The 15,450-nt window shown below is 33.2% G+C and overlaps 1 protein-coding gene across 1 annotated transcript in view; it reads left to right on the forward strand.

Annotated features, from left to right (window-relative positions):
- The window catches only part of LOC145663056 (androglobin-like), a 201,498-nt gene that overhangs the window by 129,479 nt on the left and 56,569 nt on the right, over positions 1–15,450 (forward strand). The window contains exon 21 of the mRNA XM_081729218.1: positions 13,406–13,516. Within this exon, the coding sequence (XP_081585344.1) occupies positions 13,406–13,516 (111 nt within the window). The remainder of the gene's footprint in view (positions 1–13,405; positions 13,517–15,450) is intronic.

The following is a 15,450-nucleotide window of genomic DNA, read 5'->3' on the forward strand; positions in this document are numbered from 1 at the left end:
CTACAAGTTCCAAAATAGTTGCCATCGAGGTCAAAGGTCAAAATACTTAAAACCCAATAACTCGAAAACGGAGCCACATACTCAGGTGCTGTTTCCACATTTAGTAATTGGTCATCAACTACTACAAGTCCCAAAATAGTGGCCATCGAGGTCAAAGGTCAACATACTTAAAACCTAATTACTCGAAAACTGAGCCACATATTGAGGTGCTGTTTCCAAATCTAGTAACTGGTCATCAACTACTATAAGTTCCAAAATAATGATCATCGAGGTCAAAGGTTAACATACTTAAAACCTAATAACTCGAAAATGGAGCCACATATTGAGGTGCTGTTTCCAAATCTAGTAACTGGTCATCAACTACTACAAGTTCCAAAATAATGATCATCGAGGTCAAAGGTCAAATACTTAAAACTTAATAACTCGACAACTGAGACACATATTGAAGTGCTGTTTCCAAATCTAGTAATAGGTCATCAACTAGTGCAAGTTCCAAAATAGTGACCATCGAGGTCAAAGGTCAAAATACTTAAAACCTAATAACTCGGAAATGGATCCACATATTGAGGTGCTGTTTGCAAATCTAGTAATTGGTCATCAACTACTACGTGTTCCAAACTAATGACCATCAAGGTCAAAGGTCAACATACTTAAAACCTAATAACACGAAAACTGAGTCATATATTGAGGTGCTGTTTCCAAATCTAGTAACTGGTCATCAACTACTACAAGTTCCAAAATAATGATCATCGAGGTCAAAGGTCAACATACTTAAAACCTAATAACTCAAAACCAGAGCCACATATTGAGATGCTGTTTACACATTTAGTAATAGGTCATCAACTACCATTTGACCCAAAAGTACTGACCATCGAGGTGAAAGGTCAAAGTACTTAAAAACTAATGACTCGAAAACTGAGCAAAATATTGAGGTGCTGTTTCCACATTTAGTAATTGGTCACCAAAGACCACATATCTCAAAAGTGTCAACCATTGAGGTCAAACTCGAAAACGGAGCCAAATATTGAGGTGGTGTTTCCACATTTAGTAATAGTTCATCAATTACTGCAAGTTCCAAAATAATGACCATTGAGAGCTTGTAAACGGAGCAACGGATAAATTTTGTACAAAGCAGAAAAAGTGAAGGAGGAATAAATTTGAGTGGCCTATTGAATTTTGTACCAACGAGAAATGCCATTTTAACTAGCTGAGAATTATATGTCTTCTTGTACTAATTAAATAAACGAAAGAATATTGTACCAATGAAAAATGTCATTTTTTCTAGACCATGTTCTAATATTTAAACAAACGAAGGGGTGAATTTGAGTGACCTATTCAATTTTGCACCAACGAGAAATAATTGCGTATTTTAAATAAACAATCGGATAAATTTAACCGGCTCAGAAGTTCAATACTATTTTGTACTCTTGAGTGAGCTTTCCAATTTTGTAGCAAGAAGGACCATTTTTTAAAAAACTAACTCAGAATTTCATTTCATTTTTGTAATACTCAAATTTGGATGAAGTATTTAGCTTTGTATGAAGCAGAAAAATTTGATTGGATTATTTCCTTAAGTACCAACTGGAAAAAGTGAAGGGCCATTATTCAAATAAACGAAGGAATAGAGTAATGTTCTATTACTGGAATGTTGTATTTTTGTACCAACTGGAATGTTCTATTTTTGTATCAATCAGAAAAAAAACGAAGAAGAGCCATTTTAACAAGTTCATAATTTCTGTAACGAAAAAATAATTTCGATGTTCTACTTTTTATACCAACGAGAAAAAATGAACTAGCTGAATATTTAAATATACGAAAGAATAAATTTAAGTGACCTATTCAATTTTGTACCAATGAGAAATGGCTCAGCAAAAGGCGAAGAAGGACTATTTTATATAATTTTACTACTCAAATAAACAATGAAGTATTTAGTTTTGTACCACCAAGAAAAAAAAGAAATTGCACCATTTTGGAGTATTCAAATAAACAAAGGACTTATAATTTGTGTCAACTCTAAAATCAATTAAACGAAGTAACGCATTTGAGTGAGCTATTTAATTTGAAAAACCGAAGTTGAGTATTTTATACCATTTTGTATTATTTGAACAAACAAAAGGAAAAAAGCAAAAAAGGATTTTAAACTAGTCTAATAAACGAAGGCATAAATATGAGTGAGACCAGAGGAAAAACAACGAAGAAGGCCCATTTTAACTAACTGAGAATTTCTGTACCTTTTTGTACTATTTAAACAAACGATGGAATAAATTTGAGTGGCCTGTTTTTTGTACTAACCAGAAAAATCGAAGAAGGTCCAATTTAGCTAACTCAGAATTTATATACCTTTATACTAGCTCAATGAACGAAAGAACAAATTTGGGTGTTCTACTTTTTTATACCAAACAAGGAAGAACCATTTTAACTTGCTGAGTATTTTATACCATTTTGTACTACTCAAATAAACGAAAGAAAAAGCGAAAAAAGACCTTTTTAACTAGCGCAGAATTTCTGTAACAAGAAAGAAAGCAAAGATATGCCATATTAACTATTTAAATAAACGAAGGGATAAATATAAGTGATCTATTCCATTTTGTACCAAGGAGAAATGCCATTAACTTAGAATTTCTAGTGCATGTTGTATTATTTAAACAAAACGAAGGGCTAAATTTGAGAAAGCGAACATGAACCATTTTACTCAAATTTGGATGGAGTATTTAGCTTTGTATGAACCAGAAAAAAAAGTAAAGAAGAACCATTTTAACTAACTCAGATCTTTATACCATTTTGTACCAATCAGAAGAAAATCAAAGAAGGGTCATTTTAACTAGCCAAGCAGAAAAAATGACCCTTCTTTAATTTTCTTCTGATTGGTACAAAATGGTATAAAGATCTAAGTTAGTTAAAATGGTTCTTCTTTACTTTTTTTTCTGGTTCATACAAAGCTAAATACTCCATCCAAATTTAAGTAAAATGGTTCATGTTCGCTTTCTCAAATTTAGCCCTTCGTTTTGTTTAAATAATACAACATGCACTAGAAATTCTAAGTTAATGGCATTTCTCCTTGGTACAAAATGGAATAGATCACTTATATTTATCCCTTCGTTTATTTAAATAGTTAATATGGCATATCTTTGCTTTCTTTCTTGTTACAGAAATTCTGCGCTAGTTAAAAAGGTCTTTTTTCGCTTTTTCTTTCGTTTATTTGAGTAGTACAAAATGGTATAAAATACTCAGCAAGTTAAAATGGTTCTTCCTTGTTTGGTATAAAAAAGTAGAACACCCAAATTTGTTCTTTCGTTCATTGAGCTAGTATAAAGGTATATAAATTCTGAGTTAGCTAAATTGGACCTTCTTCGATTTTTCTGGTTAGTACAAAAAACAGGCCACTCAAATTTATTCCATCGTTTGTTTAAATAGTACAAAAAGGTACAGAAATTCTCAGTTAGTTAAAATGGGCCTTCTTCGTTGTTTTTCCTCTGGTCTCACTCATATTTATGCCTTCGTTTATTAGACTAGTTTAAAATCCTTTTTTGCTTTTTTCCTTTTGTTTGTTCAAATAATACAAAATGGTATAAAATACTCAACTTCGGTTTTTCAAATTAAATAGCTCACTCAAATGCGTTACTTCGTTTAATTGATTTTAGAGTTTACACAAATTATAAGTCCTTTGTTTATTTGAATACTCCAAAATGGTGCAATTTCTTTTTTTTCTTGGTGGTACAAAACTAAATACTTCATTGTTTATTTGAGTAGTAAAATTATATAAAATAGTCCTTCTTCGCCTTTTGCTGAGCCATTTCTCATTGGTACAAAATTGAATAGGTCACTTAAATTTATTCTTTCGTATATTTAAATATTCAGCTAGTTCATTTTTTCTCGTTGGTATAAAAAGTAGAACATCGAAATTATTTTTTCGTTACAGAAATTATGAACTTGTTAAAATGGCTCTTCTTCGTTTTTTTTCTGATTGATACAAAAATAGAACATTCCAGTTGGTACAAAAATACAACATTCCAGTAATAGAACATTACTCTATTCCTTCGTTTATTTGCATAATGGCCCTTCACTTTTTTCCAGTTGGTACTTAAGGAAATAATCCAATCAAATTTTTCTGGTTCATACAAAGCTAAATACTTCATCCAAATTTGAGTATTACAAAAATGAAATGAAATTCTGAGTTAGTTTTTTAAAAAATGGTCCTTCTTGCTACAAAATTGGAAAGCTCACTCAAGAGTACAAAATAGTATTGAACTTCTGAGCCGGTTAAATTTATCCGATTGTTTATTTAAAATACGCAATTATTTCTCGTTGGTGCAAAATTGAATAGGTCACTCAAATTCACCCCTTCGTTTGTTTAAATATTAGAACATGGTCTAGAAAAAATGACATTTCTCATTGGTACAATATTCTTTCGTTTATTTAATTAGTACAAGAAGACATATAATTCTCAGCTAGTTAAAATGGCATTTCTCGTTGGTACAAAATTCAATAGGCCACTCAAATTTATTCCTCCTTCACTTTTTCTGCTTTGTACAAAATTTATCCGTTGCTCCGTTTACAAGCTCTCAATGGTCATTATTTTGGAACTTGCAGTAATTGATGAACTATTGCTAAATGTGGAAACACCACCTCAATATTTGGCTCCGTTTTCGAGTTTGACCTCAATGGTTGACACTTTTGAGATATGTGGTCTTTGGTGACCAATTACTAAATGTGGAAACAGCACCTCAATATTTTGCTCAGTTTTCGAGTCATTAGTTTTTAAGTACTTTGACCTTTCACCTCGATGGTCAGTACTTTTGGGTCAAATGGTAGTTGATGACCTATTACTAAATGTGTAAACAGCATCTCAATATGTGGCTCTGGTTTTGAGTTATTAGGTTTTAAGTATGTTGACCTTTGACCTCGATGATCATTATTTTGGAACTTGTAGTAGTTGATGACCAGTTACTAGATTTGGAAACAGCACCTCAATATGTGGCTCAGTTTTCGTGTTATTAGGTTTTAAGTATGTTGACCTTTGACCTTGATGGTCATTAGTTTGGAACATGTAGTAGTTGATGACCAATTACTAGATTTGGAAACAGCGCCTCAATATGTGGATCCATTTCCGAGTTATTAGGTTTTAAGTATTTTGACCTTTGACCTCGATGGTCACTATTTTGGAACTTGCACTAGTTGATGACCTATTACTAGATTTGGAAACAGCACTTCAATATGTGTCTCAGTTGTCGAGTTATTAAGTTTTAAGTATTTGACCTTTGACCTCGATGATCATTATTTTGGAACTTGTAGTAGTTGATGACCAGTTACTAGATTTGGAAACAGCACCTCAATATGTGGCTCCATTTTCGAGTTATTAGGTTTTAAGTATGTTAACCTTTGACCTCGATGATCATTATTTTGGAACTTATAGTAGTTGATGACCAGTTACTAGATTTGGAAACAGCACCTCAATATGTGGCTCAGTTTTCGAGTAATTAGGTTTTAAGTATGTTGACCTTTGACCTCGATGGCCACTATTTTGGGACTTGTAGTAGTTGATGACCAATTACTAAATGTGGAAACAGCACCTGAGTATGTGGCTCCGTTTTCGAGTTATTGGGTTTTAAGTATTTTGACCTTTGACCTCGATGGCAACTATTTTGGAACTTGTAGTAGTTGATGACCAATTACTAGATTTGGAAACAGCACCTCAATATGTGGATCCATTTTCGAGTTATTAGGTTTTAAGTATGTTGACCTTTGACCTCGATGGTCATTATTTTTGGAACTTGTAGTAGTTGATGACCAATTGCTAAATCAGGAAACAGAACCTTAATATGTTGCTTCGTTTACGAGTGATTGGGTTTTAAGTGTCATACAAAGGGCGTATACCACATAAACTATAAGACCTAGGTAAAAATAAATATGATATTCGTAATCAGCATGGTTGAAAACCCTCATATGCCGAGTTTCATCCAAATAGGTTAAAATTGTCATAGAAAGGGCGTATGCCACATAAACTATAGGACCCAGGTAAAAATAAGAATGATATTCGTACTCAGCATGATCGAAAACCCCCATATGCCGAGTTTCATCCAAATCGGTTCAAAGAGCGTATCGAATCGCTATGTTACATAGGTATTCATTGTCTTAAAATAGGGGTTGAAAAAAAAATCTTATGTAATTTCTGCTATGGTAAAATAGGGGTTGCAACGAGTACACCCCTTAAAATGTACTCATAAAAGGGAATGAATTTTATGTATTCTCTGGTCTGCTGTGTGTTCGTAGTCTCAGTGTAATTTCTGCTATGTTCAATTAGGGGTGGAGAAAATGAATACACCCCCTGTGCTATGTCCGCTATGTTTCGTATGGTAAAATAAGGGTTGGAAAATATGCTCATAAAAGGGAATGAATACACCCCTAAAATGGAGGTTGTTGTGTTTATTATCTGCTCTGCTATGTTAAAATAGGGGTTGGAAAATAAGCCATGTTCTTTTATTAGCTGTGCTATGTATTATCTGTTCTGCTGTGTGTTCATAGTCTCAGTGTAATTTCTGATATGTTAAAATAGGGGTTCGAAAATAAGCCATGCTCTTTTATTAGCTGTGCTATGTATTATCTGTTCTGCTGTATGTTCATAGTCTCAGTGTAATTTCTGCTATGTTCAAATAGGGGTTGAAAAATGTGCTCATAAAAGGGAACGAGTTCACCCTCTAAAATGGAGGATGTTGTATTTATTATATGCTCTGCTATGTGTTCGTAGGGGTTAAAAAATGTACTCATAAAAGGAAATGAATCTTACGTATTCTCTGTTCTGCTGTATGTTCATAATTTCTGCTATGTTAAAATAAGGGTTGAAAAATAAGCCATGCTCTTTTATTAGCTGTGCTATCTGCTATGTTAAAATAGGGGTTGAAAAATGTGCTCATAAAAGAGAACGAGTACACCCCTTAAAATGTAATGAATCTTACGTATTCTCTGGTCTGCTGTGTGTTCGTAATTTCTGCTATGTTAAAATAGGGGTTGGAAAAATATGCTCATAAGAGGGAACGAGTTCACCCCCTAAAATGTGCTCGTAAAAGAGAACGAATACACCCCCTAAAAAGTGCTCATAAAAGGGAATAAATTCACCCCTAAATTTGAGGTCATAAAAGACCGTGGGCTCACGGTGTACAATGGTCATTTTCCCAGGGGCTTGTGAGTTGTTCTCTTATGTCCTATTATGAGCCAGATCGATCATTTTTCTACTACTGCTGAACATTCTATTTACAACGAAAACTAACATGTTCGATACTAGTTTAATTCTTGTTTTAGTACTTTTTTAAATCTCCAGATCTAACAACACTATACGTTTGTTGAATTTATGCTGTTGCAGTACCACTAACTGTTGATGTTTCAGGAATACCTAGGCATAATAATTGTAAAATAAACACACTGCTGAACAAGACTGCACTTATTTAATATAAAAAACACATTTACACGTGACGTTTCGATCTTCTAACCAAGATCCTCATCAGAGTGTACGTCTGATGAGGATCTTGGCTAGGAGATCGAAACGTCACGTGTAAATGTGTTTTTTATATTAAATAAGTGCAGTCTTGTTCAGCAGTGTGTTTATTTTTCTGATTTTATTCGCAAGACGTTGACTATGATTGTGTGTCAGATAATAATTGTACGAAGCTGTGTACACGTGAACATCGCAAATTTAATCGTGTTACTGTTTTATCCATATTAATACAATAAGTAACTGGAGCTACAATAAGAAAACTTCCAAAACTCCAGGCTCGCAGATAAAGAATTTAGTGAATGAATTAAAGAAGTGAAGAATATCAGTGAAAAATCGTACTATAAACGTTGTAAAATGTATTTAAGAACCCACAAAAGTGACTTAAGCAAACATGTCTCCTTGAAAATCAGAAAAATTGCCCATTACAAACTGTCACAGTTTACCCAGTTCATTCTATACTGCAGTTCTGCTCTTGATGTATACGAAGTTTACCTTATCACACCACCACCAACAGTCCGAACTGCGGTCGCCTCCTGACCATTGTCAACCCAGACATCTTACATATTTCCAACTTCAGGTGTTTCTATTAAATTGATATATATATATATATATATATATATATATATATATATATATATATATATATATGATTAGTAAAAGTGTATAGCTACAAAATAATTCATTTTTTATATAATTTTATGCTTCAATGGAAAGTGACAGAGAATTCAAAAATATTTTTAAAATGTATAAAAGTGATTTCAGTGAAATTCAAGGAGTTGATAGAATTTGAAATGTTGAGTCAAAATAAGTAATGCTGCGTGTTATTGAAACGAATGATATTCCCTCTCACTAATTACAAGTGAGTGCTTCTAATAAACATTCATTGAAAATAGGTTATACAAAATTGAGAAGAATGCAGTCTTTCATAATCCCATGCCGATTTCAACACCACACAATTGAGACAATTGGAAATGCTCAGGAAAAGTTACACTATATAAGACCAAAATCGATTTTTATTACAAAAGTTAAAATATTTTTTTTAAAAGATCTTGGATAGGGGCTTAACTTCAACCTCATATTTCAAGCATTGGAAATTAGTGAAAACCTCAATGAACACTTACATCATATTGTACCAAAGTTATCATACGAGTTATTGTAGAACATATATTAAAAAAAAAAAAGAAAAAAGAAAAAAGGAAAGAAAAGAAAGAAAGAAAAGATGGGAGAAAAAATAAGTCCAATCTTTAGTTCTCGATTGATTTTAAGTTCAAATAGTGGCAATGATTGTGAAACCTCATAAAGTATGAAGATACCATGAAAATCTAATACTTTTATGCGAAATATCACATACAGTGGCGGCAATTGGATGTTGAAAGTGGGGAGGGGCAAGACATGAATATTTGTATATTAATGTTAGTTTTCTTGGTTGTTTCTACACTTTGCTTGACGAAAGGTTGTATAACTAATAGGATACTATCTTTCTAAGTTAAAATACCGTATATCGTATTTCATATTTGAAGGGTAAGGGGAAAAAACAAGGAATGTCCATGTGCATGCTTTTTCGGGTGCTTTATCCGATCTGTTGGTGACTCTTGGTACTATTTGACTGTATTTGCCATGCACCCTATTCTTTTTACGCTGTTTTTAATATTAAAATGCCATTTTCTCGAAAATGCAATTTTGTGACATTCCTTCTTTTTTTCCCTTACCCTTCATTTTATTAAGTAAGTTGACAAGAGCAACGGAAGTAGGTACTAGCCGTTTGTACTTTTAAACAACGAGGATGTAAGAAAATATTTGATTCCTTGCTCATGAACATTTTAAAATTCTGTGTGATCAGATCATTTAATAACAAATTTGCAAAACAAGAAAATATAAAGGATAATATTAATGAAATTAATGGATAATGAGGCTTGTTTTTCAAAAGTTATATTTAAACTGGGATTAATGAATAACGTATTTTTAATTCCACAGATACTATTAAATGTATGTTATTACTCTTAGAAAATGAAAGACAGAAAATACTATAAGCGTATGCTACAACTTTTAAAGAAATATTTTTGCAGCTTCCCGAAACATGTTCGATGCCATTAGGTGCAGTTTTCATTTTCTTGGAACACATAAAATACAACAATACTTAGAATCACTCCACACTCCAGTTATACAAAACAATCCTAAAACCTAGAATTATGTCGAATTCACTAAATTTAACTGTATATACAGTCGTACACCACTAAACACACCACCTCACTCGTATATTACATTGTAAAACAATGGAAAAGGGAAAAGTTGTTTGTTATTACTCTCTTTTTAATCAATATTCCTTACTATTAGAAAGAAGAAAAGACAATTTAGGAATTGTGAATTTTTGTGCAATTAAAGAATAACTTGTAAGAGACTTACTTGTTTTGCGAAATGTTTTCCCAATTAATTTCAAAGCGGCTGACTAACATATCGAGCCATTGTAAGAAGAATCGAAAGTACACTGGAATTGTTGCGCTCCAATAGGTTAATTTTTGGACCATTTTCCGTGGCAATTAAAACGCAATTCATGTAGCTTTCCTAGCTCCACGGGAAGACAACCAATGACGCAACGGAAAATATTATATGGCACATTTTTTCTATGAACCAGTAGTACATGCATTTCAAAAAAAAAAAAAAAAAAAAAAAAACCGTTACATTTGCAAATGAAATTATACATACATTAATGAGTCACTTCAAAAAATTGGGGGCAACTGCCCGCCTTTGCCCCTAATCGCCGCCTATGATCGTACATCATAGTTTTTATTTTCATTCGGACGGTGGAAGTACTCCTACCACATTAAGGGGATATCGCTGCTCATTTTTGACTCATTCTAATTCCGAGTACTGGGAATTACGGAATGAATGTTTGTATCAAAATCGAACGAATTTTATAGAAGTTATCATGAAACCGTTTTTTTTTTTTTTTAAATCTTGAAAGAAAAAAAAACCTTTCTTCTTTGCTGATTTTAACTCCATCCAGAGAGATGATTGGAAATCTATATAAAAAAGTACGATATATTACACCAAAATCTGGAAAGCTATAAAGAAATATATAATATATTACATTAAAGTCCAATATTTTTTTTACCGAAAATTATTGAGGGATGTATTTTTAAGTTGAGAGGATGGATGGAGAGGGGGATCCATCTCACATGAGGAGGCTGAGTTTACCACTCTACTGATTTTATTCCAAGCTGTGGAGATTAGGGGGAGGGGGCACGGTGGTCAGTGGTAGATTGCTTACTTCTGGTGCGTGGGGTTTTTGGTTCGATCCCTGACCAAGTAAATTTGTGGCGGACAACATCATGTCCGTGGATTTTCTCGTTTCATCCCACATTCTCATTCTACGACCAGTCACATATAATGACACCTTATTGTAATATGTTTTCTTGTTCGTAAAATGTTTAGTTGAAAACCTTTTTACTCTTAAACTAAAACACTTCTAATAATATTTTGGCAAGAGTTCGACTCTTCTTTAAAAAAAAATGAATATTAAAATTCTCCCATGTCATTACAATATTTTTTTTTTTTTTCACAGCGGAAATTAATATTAAATTTAGAATCCAAAAGTACTGGCTGAATCTTTGAAGAAAAATGAAACTTTCAATACATGTGTGTATGTTTACTAGTATAGGCGCCAACTTGAAGAAAATATTGGAGGAGCTCAAACAATGAATAAATATATTATCATATTCAGCTGTTTTCTATCAACTGCTTGATGACGGCTTCATATCTCGGTCCGCTATTCCGCTGCGAAATTCACGATGTAAATCAAATTCTCATGAAGGCATTAAAACAAATTCAAGTTCAAAATTTGGGAACTTCACTGCAACTTGGCGCATCACATTGATCTTTACTTTTCATATCAGTGCTGCCAGTGTTGGTTGAAGCCTCAGTGCTCTATTAAAAACACCGTTTTGAAAACGACGTTTTCAATCGAATAAGAAGGCTGTTCATAATGGAATCGATATTGAATGAAACAATTAATTCTGTTTTTACTTAAAAATATTTTCGTATCACTTATACAGATTTGCAAAAATGATCTCTGAAAGATAATGCTTTGTTTCCCACACACCAGAGAGAACGTAACAATCGACTATTTTCTAGATCTTTCAATACACAATAACCTCCAAAAACGTATTTCTTTCAGAAATGAAACTGTAGATCTGTAGCTTTCATTGCATCAGAAGATGACATCTAATGTCTCCCAAAAGATCTTTGCAGTGGAATTTGTTTCAAAGTGATGATCCTCTAGTTGTTGTTAAAGCATTATCATAATTCAGCGTTACACTATCCATTAAATTGCTTCCTTCCTTCTTTCTCAACGGATATACCTGGTAGTGAAACATCAAGGAAACCAATGTCTTCTTCAGCCAACATACAAAAGCACTTTTGCTACCAACTTCATGTATTATTTTTTCTTTCTTTCTTCTTCTTTCATAACTCCAGTTGAGATTTTATATCTTTATATGCAAACTTTAGTTCTAGTCACCTTTATCACTATTTTTTTTAAATTAATAATTGTATTGTAACATAGTAAGTTTAATGTTAACATTAATTTAAATGGTTGATTATGACAAAAGGTGGCGGATATATCGTCATATTATAGTCGCAAAGATTCCAAGAAATAGAAAATTGGAAACCATTTTGTATTGTCGACAAGTAAGATAGCAGAATTATAACTGGTATATCAATAATGTGAAAATCATTGTTTATAAATACGAAATAATCATTACGGGGAAAAATGGCAGATATTGCTTTCACCCAAACGTAATATTTTTGTCCTGTTATTTTTCTTAAAAATAAGATTAGGTGTATTTCAAGTAACTGAAATTGCATCTCGTAATATTCATTCCAAAAAGGTAATACACCCAAATTGAAACTTATTTATACTAAATTACGAGAGCACAATCAATCAGAAACGCTGAAATTTTGTACAATGCAAATATCGATAAGGAAAAGTTGTTTGAGATATTGTGCGATATCAGCAGATTAATAGTGTTGCCAACCTAACGTAAAGTTGTATTTTTTCAAATAGCACTACGTTAGAATATTTTGACTTTCAAATCTATATGTTAAAGGAAACTTAGTATACTAATACTTGTTATGTGAGGACACTCGGTCGAAAAAAGTGTAAAACCCTGAATGAGGTTTCCCTCATTCGCACCAGGCAAATACCGGGGTGGTACCTAACTTATGGGTTTTAGTCCGCTTCCTTCGTTTCCCAATCCTTTCTTCCTTCCCTTTCTCCCGATAGTGTGCTCGCCGAGGGACGTCATCCCTAAAAAAAAAGTGACGGGCTAAATGGCCATAAATGCCCAAAGCCCAGAAATCTAAATCCTAAATCCCTAACTACACTTGTTATTTAATGTAATCAACTAAGGACGTTAGAATATTAGAAACATCCAAATTTTGGAGCCCTCTACAGCAGTAATAATGCAAAAGAGACGGATGGGGCAATTTAGAAGTATCTTTGTATCAAATACTATAATAATTATAATAAATTCGAATAAATAGAAACAAAGCTAAAAGGGATTGAATTTTTTTTTAGTCTTTATTTCGAAATTTTGTTTAGATGTTATCACATCCAATTACGCAAATGATTTTCAATATATATGAAGCTCTAAAAGCTTTTACAATAATTTCATATCTCAAATCGTTCTGGAAGTATCAAAAACATGTGTAGAGATTTCTGTACTGCTTAAAATGACATAGTTGTGTGATTTTTTTTTTTTTTTAAACTGGTGCTTTTCTTTGCTTCTAGAATATTATAGTAGTTGTAATTACAACAAATTCTTGCAAATACATAATTTTGTGCTGCAAACTTGATCAATGTTTATAGAGTTATAGAAAGTGTACAATAATTTATGTATTTTTTTTTTCTAATAACAGAGTCTTTGTACGTCTTAGAAGCTGAAGTGTTGCATGATAGCTGGCCTTTGACACAACGCGAATGGAATTTTGTGAAAACTCAATACGATAAATATAAAGAAGAGCTATTAGGTAATTGTATAAGCTAAGTTTGCGATCTGTTAAGAGCGTAAGGTGAATTTTCATAGCTACTAACAAAATTATATCATTTCTCTCTACTATTCATTACTGTTTCGTTCATAAATATGGTAATTCATATCATTTTACAACTAGCGTTCAATCTAACTAAGAAGATCACAATGGCAAACCTTGATTATCGCTTTTGATCCGCTGACCTCAGTTTAAGAAACCTATCTGAGTTCTTTTAGAACCATCCAAACTTTGTCAAGTTGGATTAACAAAAGCGTCAAAGAAATATGTTCACATTAATGCTTCATCAAGCTTATCTATTGAATGCTTAAGATCCCGCAAAGAGATTTGAATCCCTTTACAGGATGTTTCAAAACAACACCGACAACGTTTGGGAGGTGATTCCTGTCACCAAGATAAGACAAAAAGTATAGACCAACTTGGGTGCAGAAATCCGTCAGTTCCGAGTTACAGGCTGCCGAAAACATGAAAAAATGGACTTTAAAGGTCCATACCTCCAATACTATGGAACCTACTGTAGTCGGGTCAAGACTTCACCCAGGAACTACTATGTGCCCTATCCAATTATCCATGTTTAGACTCCTGCGGTGCTTCCGCAACAGTTTTTATTGAGGAGTTGATAAGTACTTCAAATTATATGCCTGTAGCCAAACTTCCTCTATAAAAATTGTTGTGTGAGTACCGCAGGATTCTGAAACATGTATTTTCGAATAGCGCACACATTAGTTCCTAAGTGAAGTCTTGACCCGACTACGGTAGTTCCCATAGTATTGGAGCTAGGACCTTTAAAATTCGGTTTTCTTTTCGTATTTTCGGCTGCGTGTAACTCCGAAATAACGGATTTCTGCACTCAAGTTGGTCTAAACTTTTTATCTTATCTTGGTGTCAGGAATAACCTTCCAAACGTTGTCGGTGTTTTCTAAAACACCCTGTATACTCCTGCAGCAGCATATAAACTAACAGAAGGAAGAACTTTATTTCCAATTGTATTCTTGAAACTATTAACAAATCCGATGTACATAAGATTATTTTGATTTATGGACCGAAAGGTTTAAATTTTTTAGATTCGATATAAATTTGTACTTAATAAGCATAGATAATGTGTCAGATAGATTTATTACTCTTATCGCTTGGGTAATAGGCGGCAATTATTATTTTTTAAACACTTTGCGATAGACGTTAAACTAAAGTACAAACAAGCAAATCAAACCAATTTACAGTTGTCATTTCATACATTCTGCGTAGTGTAGAACTACAGATAAAGAAAACCAGAAATGAAAACTTATCTTCAGCCTGTAATTCAATTTGTAGTGTTCATTTTAAATATATTCCGCGTGAGACAATATAAAGTACAAGTATAGAGTTATTCAAAAAGCACGCCAGTTTTGAATCGTCTGTCAAATTTTTGTTTCTCGGTTGCCGACATTGTTTTGTATTGTTGCTGTACGCACAAACATTCCAATTGTCGCCTTAGTCTGAATTTCTCGCATTTCTTCGGTCCGTAACTAGCCATGGAGCGGTTTACTATAGCGCAACATGTGCTAATTGTGAAAACTTTTTATCAGAACGGAGAAAGTTCTGACCTGCGTAGTGTCAGAACGATCCAGTGTTGCCATACTTGGTACAATTGTACCAAATTCAGCCCTTTTTGTCATTCATCGGCCCGTTGGTATCACGCTGACATTTTCAGCCCTTTTTTGTAAAAAATTTGGTACAATTCTACCCCATTCAGCACTATTTAACAAATACTTGTGACTTTTCAAAAGTGTCAGTAAAATGTGCTGTTGAACATTCATTCTATGACGTTGCACCGCATAACGCTACGAACTTTGTGTGGAAAATTCGTAATTCCAAATAAATGACACTAGATGGGCCAATCCGCGCCACGCAAAAAGGAGACGAAAGAACAGCACTGC

Source organism: Thermobia domestica, chromosome 10, assembly GCF_964235325.1.
Source record: "Thermobia domestica chromosome 10, izTheDome1.hap1.1, whole genome shotgun sequence".
Taxonomy (NCBI): domain Eukaryota; kingdom Metazoa; phylum Arthropoda; class Insecta; order Zygentoma; family Lepismatidae; genus Thermobia; species Thermobia domestica.